The following is a 1,221-nucleotide window of genomic DNA, read 5'->3' as shown; positions in this document are numbered from 1 at the left end:
ATAATTTAAGCTTAAAAATATATGGTGTTAGTATTATTATTTATTTTAATTAGGGATAAACCAAATTTTACTTAAATCCCTAGTCAAAGGAGAAAAATCTTCAAAAATATATTTTTCCTCTCTTTGATATAAGGATTTTTTTACATTATTTAAATAATTAAGTTAGTAAATATATAAATAATTTACTGTTTTAATAAGCTAATTGTCAAGAAGAAAGATTATCAATTAATATTTTTTAAAAGCGTAAAATTGGCCATTAATGAAATATTAAAATTATAAATCTAAAAGAAATAATAACCTTAAATCTATCTTAAAAATATTGTAATTTTAAGCTTTATACAAATATAGTCTTATTTTGTTCTATTTTTTTTTATCATTTTGTACTAAAAGAGTTTTTTGTACAATTTACTTCATTTTTTTTAATTAAAAAAGAATTTTTTATCACTTTATTCAACAATATCATGCAGAGATGCCTTTAAGCGCTATCAGAAACTACAAGAAGGTTAATAAATTTATTAATTTTTGTTAATTTAAATATTAGATTTTTCGAAAGGCTTGTCTAACTACTTTTGTGTCATTAATGCGAACATTGAAACCTTATTTTCTTTCAGATCTTAATAATTACCTAATAAAGCCAGCAATAATCCTACTGAATATGAATCAAAATAAAATAAAATAAAAATTAATTTAAAATTAAAATTTTAAAAAAAAAATACTTTTTTTGTATAAAATATCAGTTCATTATCATTTTTATTTAACATTTCAGGTGCTGAATATCCTAAATTTCCTATGTGCTATTAAGTTATTTTTATTATTTAATATATATATTTTTATATAGAATTAAACATCTACTTCTATAGTTTGTATTGAGTCTTTATTAACTGGAATCTAAGTAGATAAGCCGAAATCACTCTATAATCAAAAGATAATGAAAAATACTTTATGAATAAAAATGATTTACATAATTGACTTCTGCTTATTTATTTTCCATCTAAATAAACCAAAAATTTTTCTGGTTTAATATCTCTATGAATGATATTAAATTAATGAATGTAATTGACAGAATCTATAATTTAGATTGTTATTTAAAATTTATCACCTTCGGTTTATTATTCATCTTTGTTTTATCTATCAAGATATTCATCTATGAACCTTTTAAAAGATTAATGTTAGATGTAATGAAATATATTTTTTTAAAATCATTTTTATATCAAAAATGTT

The 1,221-nt window shown here is 19.3% G+C and overlaps 1 protein-coding gene across 1 annotated transcript; it reads right to left on the bottom strand. All coding sequences in view use genetic code 6, as the record gives it.

The window, feature by feature from the left end:
* Window positions 1-607: 607 nt before the first annotated feature.
* Window positions 608-991, bottom strand: TTHERM_002653420 (kinase domain protein; the record flags this gene model as incomplete). Its single annotated transcript, XM_012801007.1, has 4 exons — window positions 608-649; window positions 717-794; window positions 853-912; window positions 962-991. The coding sequence occupies 4 exons, from the start codon at window positions 989-991 to the stop codon at window positions 608-610; spliced, it is 210 nt and encodes a 69-aa protein (XP_012656461.1).
* Between the last annotated feature and the right edge of the window lie 230 nt (window positions 992-1,221).

The sequence above is a fragment of the Tetrahymena thermophila genome, assembly GCF_000189635.1.
Source record: "Tetrahymena thermophila SB210 genomic scaffold scf_8253838, whole genome shotgun sequence".
Lineage (NCBI taxonomy): Eukaryota > Ciliophora > Oligohymenophorea > Hymenostomatida > Tetrahymenidae > Tetrahymena > Tetrahymena thermophila.
Note: the sequence above shows the minus strand (reverse complement) of the source record. Positions and strands in the feature narration are given on the sequence as shown.